This window comes from Sciurus vulgaris (genome assembly GCF_902686455.1).
Source record: "Sciurus vulgaris genome assembly, chromosome: 11".
NCBI classification, from domain to species: domain Eukaryota; kingdom Metazoa; phylum Chordata; class Mammalia; order Rodentia; family Sciuridae; genus Sciurus; species Sciurus vulgaris.
The window spans coordinates 67086083-67112944 of NC_136472.1; the positions used below are offsets into that span (position 1 = coordinate 67086083).

A 26862-nucleotide genomic window follows, 5' to 3' on the forward strand; every position below is an offset into this window, starting at 1 on the left:
TTTGCCTACATATAACACCTATTTCCTGTAAGAATCATCAGTCATCCTCATTACTGCAACAGCTAAAAGAATTTCTAAATATCATTTTAAATAACAACGTTGTTTCCTAACATATTGATCCATAAGAGGAGGCTATTAGGCTTAAATTAAATATCCATGGCCTAATAATTGTAGATACAATGGACAGTGTGTAGATGATAGAAGACAGTGTAGCAGAGAGGGGTTTATTAGCAGAAAGCCTTCTTGATTTAATTGCAACATTCAGTGACCATATATCCCAGTAAGGAGAGAGAAATTCTGCTTGATGCATAAGAGGAAGTGAATAAAAATGAGTACTCCTAGATAGCCCAGTGGAATAATTTGAAGTAAAACACTTCATGATTAAAGGTAATACAGTCTACACATGAAGGTCAATAAGACCAGAACACAGAGAGATGCATAAATTAGGTCAAAACCTCAAAGGGCTATCCAGAGTGTGCATATGTGCATAGCTGAGATGATGGAAGACATCTACCTAATAGTGTCCTTATTTGGACATTGTCTCTTCCATGCTTTGTTGTCAAAAACAGAGGACCCCATGGGAAAAAGGCATCACTATCAGAGAGTAGGTTCCTAAAAGAAGGATATCACATGAGATTTAATAAGCTCAACAGCTAAGCAACCCTGGAACAGGGAGTGAGAAAACATATTTTCTCTATTTGTATATGTTGGAAGTTTCCAATGAAAATAACATGGTTCTTCTATCATGTTCTCCCTTATTTCCTCAAGGATCGTCTATCATTACTCAGAACTTCAGAAAAAAAATTTAAAGTATAGGAGTGCTTAAATGGGAGGGTTGAGAATCATGTCTAATGTGGAAAAGAAGCCAGATCTCCATAAAAAATTCACTGTTGTACACTAAATGTACTGAGAAATAGAAGCAGGAGCTGCGAAATAGGCCCAGTGGCTGAGAAACAGACCTGGGTGCTGAGAAATAGAACTGAAGCCACATTGTGACTTAAGAATTCCTACCATCTTTCCCTGGTCCCCAACTCAGCAAGTCATTAAAATCCAAACAAGTAAAAACAGCCCACCACCCATATCTCATTGGCAGGTGTCTAAAGCTTTTCTAAACGAACACCCACAAGTTTCTACCATGCTACACTTCAACCATTCCAGCTTCGTGACCTTCAGTCTGATGGGCATACCTGGCTTAGAGTCACAGCACTTGTGGCTATCTCTTCCTTTCTCCTCCATGTTTTTGGCTATCCTCATTGGCAACAGTGCTGTCCTCTTCCTGGTGGTGACAGAGCCCACACTTCACACACCAATGTACCTGTTCCTGGCCCTGCTAATGGTAACTGACCTCATATCTACTCTAGCTCTGATGCCCAAGCTCCTGTGCCTCCTCTGGTTCAATGATGGAGACATAGCTTCCAGTGCCTGTTTCACCCAGATGTTCTTCATCCATGGAGCATCAGTGGTTCGATCAGCCCTACTTGTTGCCATGGCTTTTGACCGCTTTGTGGCTGTGTGCGAACCATTACGCTACAACACAATTCTGAGCCATTCTCTAGTTGGACGCCTAGGACTGCTGGCTGTAGCCAAGGGTGTGATTCTCATCCTGCCCATGCCTCTTCTACTTCAAAGGTTAACTTTCTGCCACAAAGTTATTCCTCACACATATTGTGACCACATGGCTGTGGTGAAAATGGCCTGTAACCACACCAGACCCAATCGAATTTATGGACTCTTTGTGATCTTGCTTGTGGTTGGACTTGATCTGCTGCTTATTGGCTTCTCTTATGCCCTGATCCTACAGGCTGTGGTTCGCCTCAGCTCTCGAGATGCCACCTTCAAAGCCCTCAACACCTGCTCAGCCCACCTCTTCGTCATCCTTGTCACTTATGTGCCTGCACTCTTTTCTTCTATCACCCACCGCTTTGGTCACAATATCCCACCTCACGCCCATATTCTCCTTGCCAATCTCTACCTTCTTCTACCCTCAGTGCTCAACCCCATCATCTATGGGATAAAGATGAGGGAAATACGGGATAAGGCAACCAAATACCTGTGCAGAGAATCTGAATAGGATGCGCGTCCCAGAAAAAATCAAACCTACTAGTAAATGAAGAGGGAGGACAATTAACATTGCTTTTGCCCAACCATCTAAGACCCAGTTGTATCTCCAAGTGGGTGGGAAGAACAGACCATGGAGGTCTTCCTTCTTTCCTCCCTCCCTCCCTTCCTCCTGCCCTTCCTTCCTTCCTTCCTTCCTTCCTTCCTTCCTTCCTTCCTTCCTTTCTTCCTTCCTTCCTTATGAAATACATATTACAAAAGATTTTATTGCAAGAAAAGCATGTATCCAGATGCCTAATTAAAGAGACTTCTGTGATTGGAACTACATATTTAAAAGAATATGTGAGAAGGAAGCCACCTGTATCTAAAATGATATACCTTTACTTGACCTGATCCAGAGTGATGTGAATCATGCACAAAAAAATCAACTTACATTGTTGTGATGAAGAATGCTTAATTGACATGTTGTTATTATTATTATTGTTATTATTCTTAGTATAACTTAATGGTTATACATAGTAGTTTGGAGTTCATACTGATAAACTCATACATGCATGGAATTTGATTTCGGCTCACGATCCCCCTTTTTCTCTTCCCTTTTTCCTTTCTGTCCTCCTTCTCTTCTCCACTCTCCCTTTCTCTACTCTATTAGATTTTCTTTCACTTGTCCATTAATTGTTGACATGTTTTAAATCATTGTAATGAGTGAAATTCTATTTAATTATTTAAATATATAGTTATCAACAGATCAATTGCACAATGTAAAAAAGCATATGCAAAATTGAGTAGGTAAATAGAAATGATCCCTTTCTAAAAGAGTTAAACAAAAGGAAAATACAAAGCATAAGAAATATTGAGAAAATTATAATCACAGGTTTGACATGTTAAAGTCAAATGTAATTATTGAATTTAAAATTATGAAAAATAACTAACCTCCCTCCAAATCTGTTATTGTGCTCAAAATTGTTAAAAGGACAATGATATGGAGGATATGGCTCCTGATGAGTCCTAACTCACTCTTTACTTCAGTGAACTGAACAAAGTATAATTTCTGAGACTATCTCTAATGATCATGAACAAAAAAGACCTTCTGTATTGGATAGTCCTCACCCTTGGATTTTACCTGGTCTGCTCATCTTTAGAGTGAGAAGATGCCTACAAACAGAATAACAATTAAAAGACCCTTCCTACAAATTGTATAAAAGAGGAGAAAAAACATCCACCCCAGTCTGTTTTTCTGTTCATTCTTTAGTAACAAAGTGCCCCAAGTCACCCTTAACTATTACGTTGTTTTTGTGAAGTATTTATTAGGAAAACTTGGCATAGTGAGAAAAGTGACAGCGTCAGATCATGAATCTATGGTGGCTTCCTCAGGCCTTTTTCACCTGTTGGTGCTGAGAGGATGGAGAGGGGATTTATGCCTGATGCTGACATTTGGCCACCATCATGATCAGCATGGCAGCCTTCATAGAGAGCCTGAGGGAATAAGTTACTAGAGAGTTTGCTGTCTTCAAGTGTGATCTTATTGATGGAGAATTGTAGTGTCAAAACTTTGGATAAGCAGAAGAATATACTGGGTAATAGGAAATCCTAAGAAAAGTTCAGAGCAACAGCTAAGGTTAGAGTATTAATTTCCTAGAACAGGAGTGAATGGAAGGGACCTACTTTATACGCCTCATATTCTATTATTTTCATCAGAAGTGTCATCAGTTGAGGCAACTCTGCTATTTCTGCTAGGAGTTTTTATATATAGTAGTTTATTGAATCATTTCAACTATAATTCAACTTGTATAATCACCTGTGTTGTATGTAAACTATGAAAGTGTGGTTTCTTTATGTGCCCTTCCCATAGTCACACACATAGTGAGTAGATATGCCTGATTCAAATCCTGATCTAGCTCATCATATCTTCCTCCTACTTTTCTATGCCCATGTTGCCTGGTTGACAATAACCAGGAAGGTCACGGAGTGGGACTAAGTGGAACACCTTATAGGAGTGACTCCAATCATAAAAATGTGGCAACTTCTGTGAGTACCTCCTACCTAACATCAAAAAATTAATTGAAGACATATTTTTGTTAGAGTGTAAACAGTGACAAACTAATCTGGACAATTGAAAACATTTTCCTTTACTGGTTATTTGTAATGTGCTGCCCCACCTCCACCCAATCTTCACCTTTCTGAGATATGTGTTGTATTCCTACAAGTTGACTTTGATGGAACTCATCACCCCATCTGCACTGTCAGTTGGCTTCTGATTAGGCTTGCCAAATAGAGCTATGTTAGTCTGGGTCCCCAAAGGAGATAAGACTAAATAAAATTAAATATATGATTGATATATATATATATATATATATCTTTATATATTTAGTGGAAACTCCTACGTAAAAGAAATGTGATGGAGGGAGGTAAGAAGGGAAGGAGAGAGAGAACGAGAGCAAGAGAGAGAGAAACAGAGAGATACAGAGAGAGAGAGCAAGAAAGAGAGAGATGCAGCATACACTGGAAAATCCACACTGGGAAATCATTATTGGTCTCTGCCACTGGGTATTTAGTGGGAATTCATGTAGTTGGAGTCAGATGCACTTATTTTGCTTGACACTACTATCTACACCAGTTCTACAGTGGCTGCTGATGAAGACGAAGACCGTCTAACATAAACTGACTAAGCCATTTTTGTCGGTGCATCTTTAGATTTATATGAATTTTGGTATTTTGGTAGTAATTACTATGTGATATAAAGTCAGCAAATTTTGTGTCTATACCCAATTGCCAGCCCATGTGCCTTTAACCTAGATCTCCTTGCCACTAATACTTATCCAACTTGACAGGTAGCCACTGGGCATTGCCCCAGCAATTATATCTCACCGCAGGTCACTTCTCCCTTCTTTGAAAGTAGATGCTGTTGCACTGCTCACATTCTTCTCATCTGAAACATTATCCTTTTCCCCTGTCTTTCAGGACTAGGCCCAAATGTGGCTGCAATGCAAACTCCTCCACTTTCTCCTTGCACCCACTGATCAAGATGGCCAGTCTATAAGCTGTACTAGACATTTCTCCCTCCTTAGTCAGTCATGACAGGTCGCCCAACTCATGCATACATGCATATCCTGAAACGGCACTGGTGCAACTCTGGTGACTAACACGGGAGCCTGGACTTCTGGCTCCTGAAGTTTGCTTATACTCTCTGGTCTTGCTCAGGCACAAGTCCCATCTACCATGATGGGCTGCTGATTTTTAAATCCATCATTCTGACTTCTTAATGTAGCAGGTCTGGCAGAACCCAGATCATTATAGAAAGCTAATGGACAGATGGTCATACCTTATCTGTTGCTGCCAAACAAATGGTCCCAATTGGGCAAGGTGGCACTGGGTGTAGTAACTGTTCAAAGCCAAGGGACCTGGGAGGAGGGAGGCAGACTACTGATGTTCTTTGCCCCGTGCTGTTCCATCTGTTCTGGGTGGCCCCCGTCAGCTTTGCCTCAGTTCTGATGATCTGGGGCTTCCAGAGTCATCACGTTTTGGGTGCTGGAAGCTGACATTCGTCAAGACCCAGGTCATAAAATGAAAGTGAAGTTAGCTGATGAAATGCATATGCTTCTTCCCCTGAGGTGATATTTGGAGACAGTGTTTTAAGAGGCAGCATGACTCTGTCTTTGGGGTTGTTCAAAGCTACAGATGGTTAAGATAGGTAAACAAGTAGGAGGATATTTGCAAACTGAGGACTAGTTGGAGAGCAGGACTGAGGGTGAAGACTCCACAGAGGTTGGTAAGCCATACGATTGGACCTACGCGACAAATGGTAATGGAACAGTACTTGAAGAATCCTTGAATTAAAGGTGGTACCTATTTAAGAATTTAGAGTCAGAGAAACTGCAAACCAGATAGTTTTTTGATAAAGTTCTTTTTGAGGATGAACTTCATAATTGTTAAGTTCAAGCCCAAATGTGAAAATTAGAGGCATGACTTCTAGTTTTTGCTGCAGTAGCTACTTTTCATGGCAATTGGGGTGCTTATCAGAATATAGGACTTTACAAAATGGTCAAGGAAACCTGCATGCTGTGTGGATTCACATCACAAGACAAAAGTGCTAATTTAATGCATGTTGCACTTTCCCTTTTCACAGGACCTAATGAAATGCATACAACATTTTAAAAATATATGTTCTCCTTATTTTAAATTGACTGGAATTTTTTTAAGTCAGATAAAAGAAAATTATGAGTAAATCACTCTCTCTCTCTCTCTCTCTCTCTCTCTCTCTCTCTCTCTCTCTCTCTCTCTCTCTCTTTCTCTGATTCCTATATTCCTTTACGGCCGTGGTCGGTAAATTTTCCCTGTGTAGTTTCAGATATTTAATATTTTTGAATTTGCAGGTAATGGTATCTTACTCACAACAAAGTCACACTATCACTATAGTGGAAAAGCAGCCATATATGATATATAAAGAAATAGATTTGACTGTTTACCAAAATAGGTTGCAGGTTGAAATTAGCCAACAGCCCATAATTTTTCAAGTTCTTTTCTAAAGCCAAGTCATTGGTTACAAAAACAAATATTTGTGATTAACCAGAATTTCTATAATGTAGCATTACAGGAATCTATGAAATGGTTTTTGAAAAGTGAATCTACATATATTATCATGGGTTGATGTCAAATAATATTAGAGTAAATAGTGAATTATACAGTGCATAAACATGCTATTTCCCTTTTGTAATAAAAATAGAGAATTGATTTACAGAATAAATATGCCTGAATGAACATGTGTTTTACTGGTTTGAATAATGTACCCTTCAAATGTCACATCTAAATAGAATGTGACCTTGTTTGGAAATAAAGTCTTTGCAAGTGTAATAAAGATGAAATGAAATTATAATGGGTTATATGGGTTGGAACATAATGTAATGACTAGTGTCCTAGGAGTAGAGGGATCTATGGACACAGCAAGAAGAGGATGCTATGAAGAAGCACATGGGTAAGACGCATGAGATGACAGGCAGATGATGGAGTGATGTGTTTTCAAGGTAAGAAATGCTAAGGATTGACAGCAACCATCAGAAGCAGAAGAGAGGCAGAGAAATGTCCTCCTGAGAGCCTGTCAGCCCTGCTGACAAATCTACTTTGAACTGTACCTCCAACTGTAAGAGAAAGAAAAACTACCCAGTTTGTGGCAATTTGGTACACCAACTCTGAGAAAGGAATGCCCGTGATAAAATGTTACAACTCACTATCTGGGGGCATGCTGACCTGCTACACAGTATATCTTAATGTTTACATTTTATTCTGTGAATTAGATGATCAGACCAAAACTGCTACAAGGGAAATTGGAAGTGCGTATATCCTTTTGTGTGATAACTATTTTTATATATTTAGTTTTTAATAATACTTGGTTTGTGCAAAAAAAGAAATAAATGAATAAGCAGTCAACATGACAAGGTGCTCATGTAGTTTTTTAAAACAAAAGTCTAAAAACAAACAGAAGCTTGTGAATACTTCAATGAATGTTGACAAATACACAAAGGAAAATTATCAAGCTTTGACAAGTAACAAGATAAGCCTTTTTATGCTGATATAAAATAATCCCTAAGAGTATTAAAGAAAAAACTCAAATAATGTGTTTGCACTCAAGTAAATTGTACACTATAATTCAATTTTACCCACAGATATATTTTGTTTATTTTCACTGTGTACATTCTTACACTAATACATGTAAAGATGAATCTTATCCTAAGTTAAGAATAGATGTTTTCTAAGTTCACACTTAGTAAGTTGCTAAAAATTAAAATATGTAAACACTAAATTTATGTGACCCATCTGTGTCATCTATCCACCTGTGACAGCCCCATTTGAGTTTTTAGGAGTCGGGTTTATGTAAACAACAAAGTGTGATAACCTTAATGGTGACAGACCTTGTTGTTTACATAATGCCCAAAATGTTAAAAAATGTTAAACAATTCATTAAAAATAAATTTGTATTAAAACAAAATTGTCTTTTCAAATCATGTAGAAACTATTAATTACCTTTAATACTATGCTTAAGCAAGTGGCAGACAATTAAATAGAATGGGGTGGGAGGAGACCTGCTATTATTGGAAATCTTTTTCATTTTTCTTTTGTCAACCACTGCTCAAACATCTTCTAATTAAATTTTAGGTATATTTCAGCAATCCAAAGTGGGAATTTCCTTGAAATCACACTGCCTTTGAGATAGCTCTGCTACATTGTAGCTGATATAAACAGACCACAGTTCCTGTGAAACTCCTCTACCCTCTGATGAGGATTTGGTTGCTCCTGATGAGATTTTCTTGCATTGCAATGAGACTTGACTACTCTCCATGCTCTTCTGCTATTAACAAATTGAATTAATCTCAACATACTCGATTTCTATCCTCCACCTTACTCACATTTTAAAAAGAATCAAATTTTTAGTTTGCCCTAAGAACTATAAGATACAGCAATATGGAAACAGAAAGAAGACTTTCATTCCACTGTATATCCTACCACACTTGATGGCTTTGCCAAATACACCTCATTAACATCAGTGTAAAATAATAGCATAATAATAATAGTAGTAGTAGTAGTAGTAGTAACATTCTCATTTCATTCTGTGTGAAAAGTAAGACTCAAGAAGAAGTAAAGATTTGGAATCATGCATACCCATAGAAGTTCTTTTCCTTCTAGGAGCCTTTTAAATATATTTTGAAAGAACATTTTCTAAGGCCATCTGAATTAGCTGTAGTTGTGTGAACTTATTTTTCTTAATAAAGATAGATATTTTCATACTAAAAGTTGATAAATTTTTTAAAAAATCTGTGGAGTGGGCTCAAAGTGTGAACCATTTATTGATCCCAAAGGAAGTCTTAGGTCTGTGCTCAGTCACATTGATTGTAAATTACACAATTCTTAAATACCTCCTCATAATAATTTCCAATTTATAATTATAAGATAGTAACCCTTAATAGAACATTCTCAGAGTTGTCTCCTCGCAGAAGATTCTTCTCAGATGCTGGAATTAGTAGAGACTAGCAGAGGAATTGACTATATGAGTTTTTACAACTATGAATTTAGTTAAGAAGAATGTTAGCCTTTTCATTCTAGGAACTTCCTGTTTATCCATTTTCCACTGAAGTTCCTCCGGAAGTTGAATACTGTGTTTCCTATATTCATTCCCTAGGTCTCTAAGGAAGTGGCAAGTCCAGTTGCCCAGATGTAATGCTTCCACAGTAGGTGCATAAAATGCTGACTCAAAATTCAATTCTGAACTTTCCCTGTCCCTTCTCACTCCCTTCAGACAAACTTCTCCACTTCCCACCCTCCCCTTGATTCACAAATACTAATAATCACCCCATGTCTACATGCACCTTGGCCTCGCCTTCACAAAGAAGATACTATTCATCAGTGATGGGCAAGTGGTTGTTTGCCCTTATGTTCTCTCCATATGGAAACATTACACTACATCTTACATGTGCTTCCCATGTTGTTATTCGACATGCTTTTTACATACATTACCAGGATAACTTGCTCAAGCATTGTCAGGTGCGGAGAACGAATGTCATTACTTTATTTCACAGGGCTTAAATGTCTACTTTTGGAGTTACTGAGACCAAGAAAATCTCTTGCCTCTTAGCTTCTCTGTCCAAGGACAAACATCCCGTCAGCTCATCTAATGGCATGACATCTTTCTATCACTAGTCAATTCCCCTCTAAACTGCATTCATATCACATTTGCTCCTTGTACCCATGGCTGACTGCTGGATTATCAAACGAGCTTCTGCCTGTGAGCAGTGGCCATAGGCTCCTTTCTCCAGCAACTGTATTTGGTTACTTTTTCCCGAAACTCCTTGGTTTTCACTGCATAAATAATAGGATTGAGCATTGGAGGTACAAGGAAGTAGAGGTTTCCAAGAATGGTGTGGACATGGAGTGGGATGCCTGTGCCAAAGTGGTGAGTAAGAAAAGAGAAGAGGGAAGGGGTGTAAGAGATAAGCATGACACAGATATGGGTGGTGCAGGTATTGACTGCTTTGTGGTGGGCTTCCTTAGAAGAGAGGCGCAGTACAGCCCGGAGGATCAGCACGTAAGATGAGGCGATTGCAGAGATATCCATCCCAACAACCAGCAGGGCCACCACCAGACCATACATCCGGTTGACTGTGGTGTCCACACACACCATCTTGACCACAGCCATGTGCTCACAGTAGGTGGTGGGGATGACACGGTTGGCATGGAAGGGCAGATGCTGGAGGAGGATGGGCATGGGGAGAATGAAGAGGACAGCTCTCACCAAACTCACTAGGCCAATGACCCCAATACGACTATTGGAAAGGATGGTGGCATAGTGCAGGGGCTTGCAGATGGCCACATAGCAGTCAAGAGCCATGGTCATCAGGACGGCCGACTGCATGACAGAGATGGAGTGGATGAAGAACAGTTGGACCAGGCAGCCTTCATAGCTGATCTCACTCTGGCCAAACCAGAAGATGCACAGCACCTTTGGAATGGTGGTTGTAGACATGCCCAGGTCTGTGAGGGCCAAGAGGCATAGGAGCAAGAACATGGGCTTATGCAGGGAGCGCTCTGTGGAAATGGTGAAGAGGATGGTGCAGTTCCCCAGCACCGTGATGAAGTACATAGAGGAGAAGGGGATAGACATCCATTTGTGTTTGTCTTCCATCCCAGAAATGCCTTGGAGAATGAAGAAAGATGGGTGGCCGGTGACATTGCAAGTAGTCATGGTGGCACCCTGCTGAAGTACCTGAGGGGAGCAAGCAAGACCCTACCTGAGCTTCAATAGCACAAAATCAAGAGCTTCCAAGTGGAAAACAAAGACTAGAATGCTGAGATACACACCAATGATTCTGAAATGTTGGCAGCATATATCGTGTGGCATAGGACTATGCCATAATATTACAGCAGTAATAATGTGGTATAACAGCATCAGTATCCAAGAGAATGCTTTTCGATAAATGTTTTATTAAGGATCGACTGATTAATTATTCCTTAATAAGATTTGTTAGTAAATGTATGTGAGTATAATAACAACTGAATCTATTTCAATTATAAAGAGAAACAAAAATGGTCATAAACACAAAACTAAATCCATCAAATCTCCCTTCTCAGAAAGCAAAAATTAATCTAGCAACAAAAGTTTTAATTAGCATAACTTCAAAGTTTATAATAGAATCCTGCATCCAAATATTTAAAAATATACATTTTTCGCAGATAAGAGAACAGAGGTGGTGGGGATCTTTCTGATGAAGACTTTCAGTGGTGATGAAGAATGAGGTCTCAACAGTTGAGCTCAGGGAGCAGCAACTAGAATGTGAACTTGAACTCCACCCAAACCTGGAACTACTTACCTGTGAGGCAGTGAGACAGTGGGCAGCTGGCCCAAGACACCTGCTGCAAGTGTGCTTGGGGGCTCATGCACATACGTGTGCTTGTGTGCTTTAGCAAACATCCACACGGTTTTTGGAGGGCACAGTCATGACCCTGCATCTCTCCACTCCTTACTTTCCTGCCCCCAGGATCCAAGGTATGGCCCATTAAATCACCTAAGCAAAGGCCCCCAGAGTGCCCAGAATTGGTTCCCCCATCACACATAAAGGCACCACTACTATTATGTGTGAAATTGACCTTAGAGGTTGCCCTGAGCTCCCAGGAGATGAGACTGATTGATTCTAGGGATTCTGGGAATATGAGTCTTTGCCTGGTCTGGAGGAGCTTAAGGAGAGAAAAAGTAAAGTGAAAGCTGAATCAAAAGATGAACAGATAAAGAAAGTGATGAGTGTAATATATGTGTGTATATTTGTGAACATTTTCAGCCTCAAGAATAGCAATTCTGCCATTTGCTAACACGAGTGGAATTTGAGGACATTATTCTAAGTGAAATAATCCAGAAACAGAAAAAAATGACATTGCATGATCTCACTTATATGTAGAATCCCTTATAAAAAGTCAAAATAACAGTTGGTAGAGGGCTTGTCTTGCATGCACAAGGTCCTAGGTTCAATCCCCAGCACCACAAAAAAGTAAAAAGCAGTCAAAATTCAGATACAGAAAATAAAATAATGATCACCAGGGTCAGGCTAGGGGGAGGAAATGAGGGGGCAGAGGTCAAAAGCTACAAAGTAGCAATAGGGATGAGCAAGTGGGTGAACACTGAGGACTGCAGTGAATAACCCTGTGCTGTATGCAGGTTTTGTTGACTGAGTCGATAATAACTTCTCGTGTAGCAGTGAGAGTGATGGGTGGCCCTATTGCATTAAGATAACCATTTAATTATACACATTAAAATTTATTGAAATAATGAAAAGCTAAATCTGGAACTAGATTGAGGACTACCACATTGAACTTTCCAAAGTCTCTTATTCCCATATGTGTAAGTGTGGGAGTCAGGGAGCCAAATAATCCCTGGCTGGTGGACTCATGCCAGAAACGCATCAGAGATTCAACTCTCGTTGAGGAATATCTTAGTAAAACACTATAGAAACCTCCAATTTTTCTATCCCTAGCCTCTTCCTGATTTTCCCTCTCTATCCTTTGTCCTGGGCCAGTGGCTTTGTCCTAGACATTCTCCAGGGCATCTTCTGCAGGGCATTACTCCCCACCCATCCTTACATCTTTGGCCCCAGCATGCGACCATCTTCTGTGTCCCCATGTGGCCAGGTATTTTTTTTTTTTTCCATTAGTTGAGAGGAAGGAAGTTATCAAATTTTGTTTAAAACTTAATTTTCCAAGACCACTGGAAAACACACAAGGTAAAACAAAGCAATTCAGAAATTGTGAAAAGCTCAAGAGAAGTAGGACTTATAGAACCGGCTTCTAAATCCTGATATAGCCTAAGTTCTGCCTACAAATAGGTCCTACAGATGGCTTTGGCGAGAGTTGAGTGTCAGCAAGAAGAAAGAGAAAAGAATGGCAAATGATAAATAGACAGTCCAGGTGCCCTTGGTCATGGGCACATTAGCTACAACCTACATCTTTTCTCTGCAGAAAGTGGGGCTTGAACAACATGCCTCTCTGACTCAGGATGGTCTTGATGGGTGATAATGACAGGTAGTGACCAAAAAGAATCCTTTCCTCCCATTCCTGTCTCTCATTTTTATATCCATATTCCTATCAAATTCCTGAATACAGTTTCTTAAAGAAGCGCTTCTTGCAGGATATCCTCCCAACACTCATCATAGGCCCAGTCAAGAAATTTAACTTTGCCCTTTGGATAATGCACCAAGCTGGGAAAATAGCTGGGTGTGATTTCTCTTCAAATCCTGTATTCTTATCACTAGTGTCATGTAATGTGCACAACAGGCAAATGAATAGTATTGTTAAGTGGATAAATGCATGAATAAGCAAATGAATTGCAAATGAATTCATTTAAAATAAACTAAAAATGTATCCTAGCTCATATCTCTTACTCATTTTTGTTTTCTTATGTATGTAAAAACTCAATACATTCCTATGTATAAAGTCTACTTCTTTGCCTTAAGTAAAATTATATATTCAGGCAAAGGAAAACAACTGTCAATGATTCACTTTAGTTAGAATCTAGACAAAATAATAATTAAATTCAAGTGGAAAAGCAAACAACTGAAGATAGTGGTATAACAAAGACAAGGCATGGGTGGTACACACTATAATCCCAGTAACTCAAGAGGCTGTGGCAGGAGGATTGCAAACTTGAGGACAGCCTCAGCAATTCAGCAAGACCCTAAGTTGCTTACTGAGACCCTGTCTCAAAATAGATAGATAGATAGATAGTTAGATATAGTGCTGTGATGGTTAAGCTCAGTGGTTAAGCACCCCCGAGTTCAATCCCCAATACCAAAAAAAAAAAAAAAAAAAACAAAAGACAAAAAGAATCAAAGGAATGCAAATAAAAATCTATTATAAAACAATTGTATTTAAAGAATGAAGCTATGCTATAGGAATAAACAGATTATTTGAACAGAATGGCATTAATAAAAATTCCCAAGTATAAATATAGTGTATCATAAAATGAAGATAACATCACAGAACAATGGCAAAAGATTATAGATAATTGTACAGAAACAATTAAATAACCTATATTTCTCACATTAGTTATATTTTCAGGACTACTAATACTAAATCTCATTTACATTCATATTTTTTTTTTACTTTTTTTATTTATTTTTTAATTGTAAACAAATGGGATACATGTTGTTTCTCTGTTTGTACATGGCGTAAAGGCATACCATTTGTGTTTCAGTCACACAAAACTTACAAAAAATAAATTTTAAAAAAATAGATCATAATTTAGATATACAGAATTTAAATTAAGAAACAAAATGTTAAAGGAAAACATAAGAGCAATCTGTGCAATTCATACACAGGACATTTGTTTTATTTTTCCTTCAAAAATCAGTTCAATAATTATCATCCCTATAACATTTTATAGTTTTTAATACTTCTAGTTTGTATTTATCATTTCTAAAAGAATACATGACTTTTTAAACTACATTTTTAAGATTTATGTAAATGATGTTATATCATGTCATTTATATGCATCTTGAGTTTTGTTCAAAACAGATTTCTGAGAAACTTTCAAGTTTATGTGTATAGTTATGCTTCACTATTTATTCTGGGTATAAAGTATATTTTCATGTTTTATGAATATATCTGAAATTGCAATTCATTAGGATTATAAATTAAAAATAACATACATATGATTTTAACATATCATATAAGTGGTTATAGTTTTAAAACTAAAGTTCTAAATTGATATTTTCATGAATTTGTATATTTATGCACTTCTCATTACATATATATTTACAACTGCATAAATGTATATTAAAATAATTTTATATTCATATTAACTATGAGGAAAGTACTCAATAAAACACTCAAAATAATATGGATCTTCAAATATTCTTTTTGGGGGGCTTTAACATATTGTAAATCATTGTCTCAAAACTTACTTTTCTTTTAAAAATAAAAGTTTTAATATGGAATTTTCTTAAGATTTTGTTTTTAATATATTACCTGTAACATTTATTATCTTGAGATAGATATCTTATATGCATATCTAGTCTTTCCATATTTTTCATTTTTTTAAACTAGTGCATTATATCTATTCATAGAAGTTGGGAGAGGGCTTCATTTTGGGAAATAACTCAGGCATGGACTCCGATTCCATTTCATCCCCATTCCTCCTGCCCTTTTCCCTTTTCTCCTCTCCCCATTCTCATTCCTCTACGGATATTCTTTTGCTCATTTGTTTATTTATTTTCGATGTTGCTTTCTACATATACAAAAGGTGGATTTTCTTGTGGTTTATTTACATATGCACATAAGGGATTTTGTTAAATTCATTCCATATTTTCTCCCCTTTCCCATTCCTCCTACCTCCCTCTGCAACTCCTACTCCACTGATTTTTCCCTATATTTTTATGATATCCAGTCCCCCACCCTTTGTGGTATTACCAGAGACCCCAGAAAACTAGACATCCTGCATAGACCAGCATCATCCCAGCAGTAGGAGGTGTGGATCAATTCTCAAACTCCCACACTCTGAGTTCCAAAGTTCAGTTGAAACTAACCCCCAAATATTGCAATCTCCAATTTAGAACTCTGCACCAGCCCACTGCGGAAACACGCAATTTGTCAGCACTGTATACCCCGTGACTGGAGGCTGAGATCTACTACATTTAGGTGTGCCTCCTAATCACAAAAGCTGGAAGATAAGCGAGGAACACAAATGTGATGGGCTTAACAACCTCAAACTTCAACCCAAGCTTTACAAAGCCACAACCAAAGGCAAAGAATGAAAATCGTTCCCTGCCAACAGTTTTGACCAACTCAATGGAAATTAACCCTTTATTTCCAGCAAGATCTTTCTTTTTGTTTTCTCATTTCTTTTTTCCCCTTTTCTCCATATTCCCACGTCAGGGTCTTTAGCCCCCTTGCTCTTCTCGACCAGCGATAAGGAAAGACTCCCCAACAAGGCCAGACCCGGAAAATTAGGACCCTCTGACCACCTGCACCCAGCCCTCCATTGGAGGACAATCAGACACGTCAGGGAGACCAGTCACAGCAGGAACTCGTTTATTGAGGAAGTCACACAGCTTTTATGTAGGGTGGAGGCTAGGCGGGAACCAATCAGCTTAAACCTCAGCAAGGGGGGTGCGGTTCATGCAGGCAAGAGTCCCATAGGACTATCTGGCAAGCAGGAGCTGATCACATTCGTGGAACTGTTGTTAACCAATCCCTGATGTTATTAACTTTTTTATTTAATTGTAAACAAATGGGATACATGTTGTTTCTCTGTTTGTACATGGAGTCAAGGCATACCATTTGTGTAATCATAAATTTTCATAGGGTAATGTTGTTTGATTGATTCTGTTATTTTTCCCCTTCCCTCCCACCCCTCCCACACCTCTTTTCCCTCTATACAGCCCTTCCTTCCTCTATTCTTACCACCCTCCTTATCCCTAACCCTAAACCTAACCCTAACCCTAACGCTAACCCCTCCTACCCCCCATTATATGTCCTCATCCGCTTATCAGCCAGGTCATTCGTCCTTTAGTTTTTTGAGATTGGCTTATCTCACTAAGCATGATATTCTCCAATTTCATCCATTTTCCTGCAAATGCCATAATTTTATCATTCTTCACGGCGGAGTAATATTCCATTGTATAAATATGCCACAGTTTCTTTATCCATTCATCAACTGAAGGGCATCTAGGTTGGTTCCATAGTCTGGCTATGGTGAATTGAGCAGCTATGAACATTGATGTGGCTGTATCTCTGTAGTATGCTGATTTTAAGTCCTTTGGGTGTAGGCCAAGGAGTGGGATAGCTGGGTCAAATGGTGGCTCCATTCCAAGCTTTCTGAGGAATCTCCATACTGCTTTCCAGAGTGACTGCACTAATTTGCAACCCCACCAGCAATGTATGAGTGTACCTTTTTCCCCACATCCTTGCCAACACCTATTGTTGCTTATGTTCTTGATAATTGCCATTCTAATTGGGGTGAGATGAAATTTTAGGGTAGTTTTGCATTTCTCTTATTACTAGAGATGTTGAACATTTTTTCATATATCTGTTGATTGCTTGTACATCTTCTTCTGTGAAGTGTCTGTTCATTTCCTTAGCCCATTTGTTGATTGGATTATTTGTATTCTTGGTGTACAGTTTTTTGAGTTCTTTATAGATTCTGGAAATTAGTGCTCTATCTGAAGTATGAGTGGCAAAGATATTCTTCCACTCTGTAGGCTCTCTCTTCACATTACTGATAGTTTCCTTTGCTGAGAGAAAGCTTTTTAGTTGAATCTATCCCAGTTGTTGATTCTTGCTTTTATTTCTTGTGCTATGGGAGTCATTTTAAGGAAGTATGATCCTAAGCCAACCAGTTGAAGATTTGGACCTAAATTTTCTTCTATAAGATGCAGGGTCTCTGGTCTGATTCCGAGGTCTTTGATCCATTTTGAGTTGAGTTTTGTGCACAGTGAGAGATAGGGGTTTGATTTCATTCTGTTGCATATGGATTTCCAGTTTTCCCAGCACCATTTGTTGAAGAGGCTATCTTTTCTCCATTGCATATTTTTGGCAACTTTGTCTAGTATGAGAAAATTGTTTTTATTTGGGTTTGTGTCCATGTCCTCTATTCTGTATCATTGATCTACCTGTCTATTTTGGTACCAATACCATTCCGTTTTTGTTACTATTGCTTTGTAATAGAGTTGAAGATCTGGTATTGCGATACCCCCTGCTTCGCTTTTTCTACTGAGGATTGCTTTAGCTATTCTGAGTTTTTTATTCTTCCAGATGAATTTCATAATTCCTTGCTCTATTTCTGTAAGGTACATAATTGGGATTTTAATTGGAATTGCATTGAATCTGTATAGCACTTTAGGTAGTATGGCCATTTTGATAATATTAATTCTGCCTATCCAAGAACATGGGAGATCTTTCCATCTTCTAAGGTTTTCTTCAATTTCTTTCTTTAGTGTTCTGTAGTTCTCATTGTAGAGGTCTTTCACCTCTTTTGTGAGATTGATTCCCAAGTATTTTATTTTTTTCGAGGCTATTGTGAATGGGGTAGTTTTCCTGATTATTCTTTCCAAAGATTCATCACTTATGTATAAAAATGCATTAGACTTATGTGCATTGATCTTATATCCCGCTACTTTACTGAATTCACTTATGAGTTCGAAAAGTTTTCTGGTGGAATTTCCGGCCTCCTCTAAATATATAATCATGTCATCAGCGAACAGGGATAGTTTGAGTTCTTCTTTTCCAATTCATATCCCTTTAATTACTTTGGTTTGTCTAATTGCTCTGGCTAGAGTTTCAAGGACGATGTTGAATAGAAGTGGTGAAAGAGGGCATCTCTGCCTTATTCCAGTTTTTAGGGGGATTGCTCTCAGTTTTTCACCATTTAGAATGATATTGGCCATGGGCTTAGCATAGATGGTCTTTACAATGTTAAGGAATGTTCCCACTACCCCAATTTTTTCTAGTGTTTTGAGCATGAAGGGATGCTGAATTTTATTGAATGCTTTTACTGCATCTAATGAAATAATCATGTGATTCTTAACTTTAAATCTGTTGATATGGTGAATGACATTTATTGATTTCCAGATGTTGAACCAACCTTGCATCCCTGGGATAAAACCCACTTGATTGTGATGCACAATCTTTTAAATATATTTTTGTATGTGATTTGCTAAAATTTTGTTGAGAATTTTTGCGTCAATGTTCATTAAGGATATTGGTCTGAAATTTTCTTTCCTTGATGTGTCTCTGTCTGGTTTAGGTATCAGGGTGATATTGGCTTCATAAAATGAGTTTGGGAGGGCTCTGTCCTCTTCTATTTCATGGAATACTTTGAGGAGAATTGGAATGAGCTCTTCTTTAAAGGTTTTGTAGAACTCGGCTGAGAACTCATCTGGTCCCAGACTTCTCTTTGTTGGTAGGCTTTCCATTTCATTCTTCAGTATTGGGAAATTTTTTGATATTATTTCATTGAATAGATTGTTCATTCCTTTGGTTTCTTTCTCTGTGCCTACCTCAATCCCAATAATTCTTAATTTGGCCTTTTCAAGATATCCCATAATTCTTGTAGATTCTGTTCATGATTTCTTACCATCTTCTCTGTTTGGTCAACTTTGTTTTCAAGATTAAATATTTTTTCTTCAATGTCTGAGGTTCTGTCTTCCAGGTGTTCTATCCTATTGGTTATGCTTTCTATGGAGTTTTTAACTTGGTTTATTGTTTCCTTCATTCCAAGGATTTCTGTTTATTTTTTTTTCAGTATCTCTAACTCTTTATTGAAATGATCTCTTGCCTGAAATCTTGGAGGAACTTGATAATGCAGTGCTTCTGAAGAAAGCTGCCCCTAGCCCGCTACTGGTTCCAGGGCTTGGAGCTGACTGTGTGCGGAAAGGCTCTCACTGGGCGATCTGCTCGGGGAAGCTGGCTGTGAAAGAAGCCTGCCGCTGGAGGGAGCAGGGCTGCTTGGGGAAGTCCCTGGCTGCCCTGTCCTGGTCCCTGAAGCTGCCTGAGGGCCAGAGATTGCCGCTGGCTCTGGGATTCAGAGCTGGTTCTTTACAGAAAGGCTCTCACTGGGGGGTCTACTCCGAGAAGCTGGCCTTGTGGGAGGAGCCCACCACCGAAGGGAGAAGGGCTTCCTGGGGAAGCCTCTAGCTGCCCTGCCCTGCTCTGAGAAGCTGCCCCTTCCAGGCCTGCCACCCGGGCTGAGCTTCACCCAGTCGGGGAGACTCACCCCATGGTTCTATTTTAGTCCAAGTCTCTCAATGCCTCCCCTTCTTGAATCCTGGGTTCTGGAGCTACAGGAGATGCAGTCACCCTCTAGTCCGCCATCTTGGATCGCCACGTGGAAAGAGCCTGCCTCCGGAGCGTCATTAACTTTTGAAACCACCTTTGAGGCCTTCATCTTGCTCACTCACCAGGGAGTAAGGAGTCAGCCTGAGTTAGTTAATGTGTCATTAGTCCCAACATTCTCATTCTTAATCAATTTTCTTTTTCTTCTTTTAAAAACTTTAGCTATTTTAAGTTTTTTCAAACATCATTTTCTTATATGATATTACAATTTACTTTTTTCCAATGTGCATGATTTGTATGTATATGTGTGGGGGTATTTACTTTCTGTGTGGATAGGTTAAAAATATATATTCTTATAATTTTACTTTCAAATAATTGCCTCTTTCTGTACTCATTTATTATTTAGCCTTGATTTGTCTGTCTTAGCTGGGTTTTAATTACATGCAGGTTCAAGTTGTTTTGATCTTACAGTTGCATGTTTATTTATACCTTGATTCCTTTTCCTCTTACCTCCCCTTTTTCCTCTCTTTCCCCACTAACAACCAAATTTTTCTGTTCTCACTTCCTCTCTTTCTTTATTTTATTTGTTTCAGTTAACCTTTTATTCCTTCTCCTTTATAACCTACATCTGCTACCTACCTCAGCCTCTCCCAATTGCTTTAAAAATAATCTCAAACTTTTCCACTTTTTCATGCTATTTCCTCTTTACTAAAGAAAGTGTAATCCTGCTAAGTAAAAATATTGTGTAATTCATATACCATTCATGTTGATGTGATTATTAATACAGTGGATGTCACAGCAGACATCTAATGTTGAAGTCCTCATCTACTTCACTATTTTGTATTGCTGGTTCTGATGCTAAATGCTGACTTCACCTATATAGTTTGCTATTAATGTTATAGATGCCCAAGTAGACACCAAACATTTGTCTTAAAATTATACATCTTGTTTTAGTCAGCTTTTTTCACTACTGTGACCAAATGATTTGACCATCACAATTATGGAGGAGGAAAGTTGTATTTGAGGGTTCATGATTTCAGAGGTCTTAGTCCATAGAAGCCTGGCTCCATTCCTTGGGTTCCAGGTGAGGCAGAATATCATGGCAGAAGAGCATGGCATAGGGAAGCAACTCACATCATCAGGAAGCAGAAGAGAGAGACACTCCACTCTCCGTATACTAAATATATACCCCATAGCCATGCCCTAACTCCTACCTCCTCCAGTCACACGCTACCACTTCAATTAATCCATCAGGAATTAATTCACTGATTGGGTTAAGACTTTTACAATCCAATCATTTCTCCCCTGAACCTTCCTGCATCGTCTCACATGTAAGCTTTTGCGGGACACCTCATATCCAAACCATAACACATCCATTATAGACATTAGTGCTATTCCTCCCTCTAAGAGGAGCTAGAGAGTGAGTGGAACACTTCTAGATTACACAATAGATCTCCTATTGTCAAGAAGTATTCACACCTCAGTCAAAGTCAGACAACAGTGAATCTCACCCCACACGTGGTCCAGTCCCACTGAAACCTAAAGAGCACTTCAACCCATAGAATTGGGGAGAAGAAAAGCCCAAACCAAAAGCCAGGCCCCAACAAAGAACAAAAGGGGAACCTCAGGTCCCCCACCCCCATTACATCTACTCAAATATCAAAAATAGAGAGAAATCCTAGATTAAAAAAGAACTACACACTTCAGAACACATATAAAAAAGGAAGGGGGAATTTACCTTGATTGATGCACAAATCCAGCACCTCTAAATATATAAGGAAATAGGCAAACAAATCTTCCTCCAAATTCCCAGTCCCTCAGCAAAGGATCCCACAGATATGAAAGGGGATGAAATTCCAGAGAAAGATTATAAGAAACTGATTATTAAATTATTAAATGAACTAAAAGAGATCTAAGAAATTAATTAAGGGAGCAAATGTAGGAGATGAGAGATAATTTCAATAATGAAATAGAGATACTGTAAAGAAATCAATTAGAATTCCTGGAAATAAAAGACACAATGAATCAAATTTAAAATCCACTTAAAATTCACCAAAAGATTAGATTGCATAGAAAATAGAACTTTAGTCCTTGAATATAGAACCTCAGGCCTTGAAGACAAGATTCATGAACTTGAGTTCACAGAATACAATAAAGGGGAAAATAATAGAACTTGATTAGAATATACTAGAATTCTGGGACATCATCAAGAGGGCACACTTGAGAATCACTGGCATATAAGAGAACATGAAATTAAAAACTTTAAGATCATTTTCAATGACATGGTAACAACAAAAAAGTCCCCATATCAGAAATGAGAAAGACATCAACAAACAGGATTCACATAGAACCCCAAATAGACCTGATGAGAAGTTACCTAAGACACATCATAATCAAAGTGCCTAACATAGAAAATAAGGAAAGAGTATTAAGAACTGTAAGAGTGAAATATCAGGTCACATTTAGATGAAAACCAGTAGGATTCACTTCTGACTTCTCAACTTGGATATTAAAGTCAAGGAGGGCTGGAAATGAGGTATTGCAAGTTCTAAAAGATAACATTCACCAACCAAGATTGCAATACCCAGAAAAGCTCTCTTTCAAATTTACTGGGGAAATAAAAATATTCCATGACAAGGATAAACTAAAAAATACATGGCAATCAAGCTAGCACTACAAAGACATATTACAAACAAAGGAACTCAAAAATAAATCTCAAAACTCCCAAATGGATGAAGATCAATAGAAGATTAATCATCTAAATGAGATTCAAGACAGATTAATATAAAAAATTAAAATGGCAGCAAATCACAAATGCATATCCATATTAACACTGAATATAACTAGACTGCACTCCCCAATTAAAAACACATTTTAGGAGAATGGATCAAAAAACATATTCCAAATCTATTCTGTTTGCAAGAGACTCAAAGGCAAAGACACTCACAGACTAAAGGAAAAAAAAAAAATGGGAAAAAAATCCTCACTAATGGAATCCAAACCAAACTGGTATTGTTATTCTCATATATGACAAAGATGAGTTCAAGCCAAAATTATTCAGAAGAGAAAAAGTCCATTAAATACTAGTAAAGAGTACAACACAAGAAGAAGATATAATGATAGTAAATATATATGCCTCAAATGTCAATGTATCCAGTTACATTTAAAAAAAATACTCCTTGACGTAAAGTCCCAGACAGACTCCAATATATTAATAGTGATTTCAACATACTCTTACCACCGATAAACAGGTTATCAAAGCATAAAATCAATAAAGATATATACAACCTAGATAATACTATAATAAAATGGAGCTAATAGACATCTACAGAATATTTCATCCCAAAACAATTTAATTTACCTTCAGGATTTTATGGAACCTTTTCTAAAACAGACCCATATTCTAAGTCACAATCAAAATATTAGGAAATACAAAATAAATTGATTAATTCTGCTCATTTTATCAGAACATAATGGAATCAAACTAGAAATCAATAGCAAAAAAATAGAAATAATAGAAATCATGAAAACTCTTGGAAATTGAACAATACTCTTTTCAATGAAGAATTGATCATAAAAGAGAAGAGAAAAGAAATTGAGAAAGTTCTAAAACAAATGAAAATAGCAATAGAACATTTCAAAATCTCTGGGACAGTATGAAATCAGTTGTAAGAAAAAAATTATAGCATTTAGTGCCAACATTAAATATTAGAGAGATTCCAAATAAGCCAATTTATGCCTCACCTCAAGTCCTTGAGAAAGGAAGAGAAAACTACTTCAAAAATTAGTAGAAGACAGGAATAATCAAGATCAGAGTAAAAATTAATAAAATTGAACATAAAGCAATACACAGGATCAATGCGACAAAGAGTTGATTTTTTTAAAAGATAAATAGGAATGATATACCCTTAGTAAAATAAACCAAAGTAAAGAGAGAGAAGACCCAAATCAACAAAATTAGAAATAAAAAAGGAGACATCACCGCAGACACTTCTGAAATTTAGAGGATCATTAGAATCTATTTTGAAAATCTATACTCCACATAATTGGAAAATCTAGAAGATACTGACAAATTTCTAGACACTTAGGACCTGACCAAATTGAACCAGGAAAATATAGAAAACCCAAACAGACTAATATCAAGCAATGAAATTGAAATAATTAAAATCTTCCAACAAAGAAAAGCCCGGGATCTGATGGATTCTTTGCTGAATTCTACCAGACCTTTCAAGAAGAAATAACATCAATCTTTCTCAAATTATCCCATGAAGTGGAAAGGGAGGGAAAACTCCCAAATACATTCAGTGAAGCCATTCTGATACTAAAGAAACCAGTCTGATACTAAAACCAGACTAAAACACATCTAGGAAAGAAAACTAAAGAACAATATCCCTGATGAACATAGAAGTGAAAATTCTGAAAAAAAAAAAAATATTATCAAACCATACTCAAAAACATATTAAGAAGAAAGTCAACCATGATCAAGTGGACTTCATCTCAGGGAATGAATGAACATTTGCAAATCAATAAATGTAATTCATCACTTAAATAGAATTAAGAATGAGAATCATATGATCACCTGAACAGATGCACAAAAGGCCTGTGATAAAATCCATTACCCATTCATGTTTAAAAAAACAAAAAACAAAAACAAAAAACACTTGATGCTGGGGGCAGTGATGCATGCCTTTAATCTCAATGGCTCAGGAGGCTGAGTCAGGAGAATTGCAAGTTCAAAGCCAGCCTCAGCAAAAGTGGGGTGCTAAGCAACTGAGTAAGACCCTATCTCAGAATAAAATAAAAAATAGGGCTGAGGATGTGGTTCAGTGATGGACTGCCCCTGAGTTCAATCCCCAGTAACCAACCCACTCCAAAAAAAAAAAAAAAAACCACTGGAGGAACTGGAGGTAAGAAATTTATCTTGACATTATAATATAAAGACTGTATAAGACTAAACCAAAACCAACATCATACTGAATGGAGAAAAACTGAACTTTTTTTTTCTAAAATCAGGAACAAGAAAATGATTTCCACTATTACCATTCCTAGTCAATATATTTGTCAAAACTCTATCCAAAGCAATTAGGTAATAGAAGGAAATTAAAGGAATACAAATTGGAAAAGAAGTCAAACTATTTCCATTTGCTGATGACAAGATCTTATATCCAGAAGACCCAAAAAATCCATCAAAAGACTTTTAAAACTGATAAATGAATTCAGCAGCAGCAGGATACAAGATCAACATCATATCAATACTTTTTCTATAGTCTAAAAATGATTCTGACTAAAGAAATCAGAAAAACCACCATTTATATTAAACTAAAAAAAAAAAAAAAACTGGGAATTAATCTAGCCAAGGAGATGATATAGCTTTACAATGAAAACTATAGAACACTAAAGAAAGAAATAGAAGCCCTCCCATGCTCTTGGATAGGCAGAATTAATATTGTCAAAATGGCCATACTTCCAAAAGCAATACAAAGATACAATGCAATCCCAATCAGATACTAGTGAAATTCTTCACAGAACTAGGAAAAAAAAAAGTCCTAAAATTTGGAATAGTAAGGGACATAACATAATCAAGACAATTCCGAAGAAGAAAAGTGAGGCAAAAGGCACCTCAAATTAAATGGCAGAGATATTATAGCAAAATAGCATGGGTGTTAGCATCAAAATAGACCTCAAGACCAATGGAATAGAAGAGAAGACAAAGAAACAAACACACATACTTACAGACATATGATATTTGACAAAGATGCAAAAAAGTATGTTGGAGAAAAGACATCTTTTTAACAAATGGAGCTGGGAAAACTGCATGTTCACAGGTAGAAGAATGAAGTCAGATGCCTGTCTTTCATACTACACAAAACTCAAGTCAAAATGGATCAAAGACAGGAATTATATCAGAAAACTTGAAACTGCTAGAAAAAGGCATAGGGTCAACCCACCATTATATAGGAGCTAGCAATGACTTCCTCAGTAATACCCCTAATGTTCAAGAAATAAAACCAAGAATCAGTAAATTAAAAAGTTTCTTCATAGTAAAGGAAATGATTTAAAGCAGGAAGAGAGAGTCTACAGAATGGAAGAAAATCTTTGCTAGTTGCTTCTCACAGGATTAATATTCAGAACATATAAAGAACTCAAAAAAAAAATCAATGCCAAAATAACCCAAATAATCCTACCAATAAATTGGGCAAAAACTAAACAGAGATTTCTCAAAGGAAGAAACATAATTGGCTAACAAATACATGAAAAAAACATTCAACACTTCTAGCAATCAGGATAATGCAAATCAAGACTTCACTAAGATTTCATCTCACTTCTGTCCATATGGCAATTATCAAGAACTTGAATAATAATTAATGTTGGGGAAGTTATGAGGAAAAAGTGTTAATGGGACTAAAAATTAGTGCAACCACTTTGGAAAGCAATATGGAAATTTCTCAAGAAACTATGTATGGAAGCACCATATGACTCAGCTATACCACTCATTGGTATTTATCCCAAATAACTAAAATTAGCATACTATAGTCAATCACTTCAATATTTATAGCAGCATAGTGCACAGTAGCCGAATTATGGGATCAACCCAGATGCCTGTCAATAGATGAAAGAATCAAGAAAATATGGCATATTTACATAATGGCGTACTCAGCCATAAATAAGAATGAAATAACGGCATTTGCCAGTAAATGTATGTAAATGGAGAACATTACGCTAAGTGAAATAAGCCAGAATTAGAAAATCACAGGTTGAATTTTTTTCTCACATGCAGAAACTGGACTGAAATAAGAAATGAAAGGTAGGGTCTCATGAAAATAGAAGGGATCAGTGGAACAGAGTAAAGGAATTGAGGACAAAGGAGAAGGGATAGGAAAAGAGAGGAACTGTGGAATAAAATTGACCAAATTACATTTTGTAAACTTCTAAAAATATTACAGTGAATTTCACACCAATGCACATCTATAAAGCACTAATTTAAGAAGAAAAAAAAAAAAC

The 26862-nt window shown here is 37.3% G+C and overlaps 2 protein-coding genes across 2 annotated transcripts; one reads left to right on the forward strand and one right to left on the reverse strand.

The window, feature by feature from the left end:
- Positions 1-1135: 1135 nt before the first annotated feature.
- Positions 1136-2071, forward strand: LOC306638541 (olfactory receptor 52P1-like; the record flags this gene model as incomplete). Its single annotated transcript, XM_079101766.1, has 1 exon — positions 1136-2071. One exon carries the CDS (start codon positions 1136-1138, stop codon positions 2069-2071), a length of 936 nt encoding a protein of 311 aa, XP_078957892.1.
- A 7743-nt stretch (positions 2072-9814) lies between these two features.
- On the reverse strand, positions 9815-10832 carry LOC306640547 (olfactory receptor 52P1-like; the record flags this gene model as incomplete). Its single annotated transcript, XM_079104837.1, has 1 exon — positions 9815-10832. Exon 1 carries the CDS (start codon positions 10787-10789, stop codon positions 9815-9817), a length of 975 nt encoding a protein of 324 aa, XP_078960963.1. The 5' UTR covers positions 10790-10832.
- Positions 10833-26862: the final 16030 nt, after the last annotated feature.